At 26.1% G+C, this 1,099-nt stretch overlaps 1 protein-coding gene across 6 annotated transcripts in view; it reads left to right on the top strand.

Moving 5' to 3' along the window:
• The window catches only part of LOC107606684 (fructose-bisphosphate aldolase C), a 3,812-nt gene continuing 3,423 nt past the window's right edge, over positions 711-1,099 (top strand). For 3 of the 6 annotated variants that reach the window (XM_021107226.1, XM_021107227.1, XM_021107225.1), the window contains exon 1: positions 711-862. In XM_021107226.1, coding sequence (XP_020962885.1) covers positions 737-862 — 126 coding nt within the window. In that variant the 5' untranslated portion in view covers positions 711-736. The remainder of the gene's footprint in view (positions 863-1,099) is intronic. The other 3 variants (XM_021107230.1, XM_021107228.1, XM_021107229.1) reach the window with 1 other exon arrangement.

The raw sequence follows: 1,099 nt of genomic DNA, 5'->3' as shown, positions 1-1,099 counted from the left end.
TCTAATCCTTGTCAAAAGAGAGAAGCAAAATAATAGCCTTACTAGCAGACAGAATTATTTAATGATGGGTTATTTTTATCAATTTTTTAAATTTTTGTAAAGTATTTTATTGTGTACATATATTTTAGAGTTATTTTTTATTAGTACTTAAATCTTTCATATATTTTTTTATGAGATAATGTCTAAAATAGTCTCTGAAATTTTTAGCTCGTTTTAGATTAGTCTTTTATTTTTTAAAATGACCAAATAAGTCATTCATTCTCAAAATCGTAAATTTTCGTTAATCCAAAAATTACCAGATATTTTAACATTGTTGATGTGTACACTTAAGTGCCAAGTTGGCACTTAACTGCATGCTGATATAGATACACAATGCGTTTAACTCAAATTGGTGTCCCAAATTTGGTTAAAACATCCAAATTGATTTATTCATATTTAATTTATAAAATTCTAACCCCAAATGTTCATCTTTATCATATAATCTTATTCGTCTCACTATAAGAAAAAAGATTTTTAGCGACAAACTTTTAGCGGCCATAATATTATTGCCATAATTTCTCTTTTTAAAACTAATTTTTAGTGGCAATTGTATATTTACCATTAATACTATAAATTTTAACGGCAATTTAAACTATAGCCACTAAAAAGAAGCTAAAATTTTAAAAATAATAAAAAACTTAAACTGTTAAACCAAAATTATCTGTATAGAAAGTGATTCAAGATATTTGCTGTCATTATGGTTGCAGAACATTCCTGGCTACAGAATGCAAAGAAAGCTTCAAATGTTCCGTTAGGAGATATTGTGAGGACAAGGCTTAAGCAGTTCTCCGTGATGAATAGATTCAAAAAGAGAGCTCTTCGGGTTAGTAGCATCTATTGTGGTTTATGCATAATGGATGACTTAATATCTATATACTATGTTTTTATTTTAGTGATTTACATAGATTATAACGATTTGCAAATGTTGTAAATGGATAATTTTAAGCTCTATTTTATTTAAATACATAAATTGTGCTAAAAATAATATCTCTACGACAAAAAAGGATATTTGTTTTATATTTTGTAGAATTTGAATGATAAATTATCTTCTCTCATGTAG

Source organism: Arachis ipaensis, chromosome B07 (genome assembly GCF_000816755.2).
Source record: "Arachis ipaensis cultivar K30076 chromosome B07, Araip1.1, whole genome shotgun sequence".
Classification (NCBI taxonomy): Eukaryota; Viridiplantae; Streptophyta; class Magnoliopsida; order Fabales; family Fabaceae; genus Arachis; species Arachis ipaensis.
Note: the sequence above shows the minus strand (reverse complement) of the source record. Positions and strands in the feature narration are given on the sequence as shown.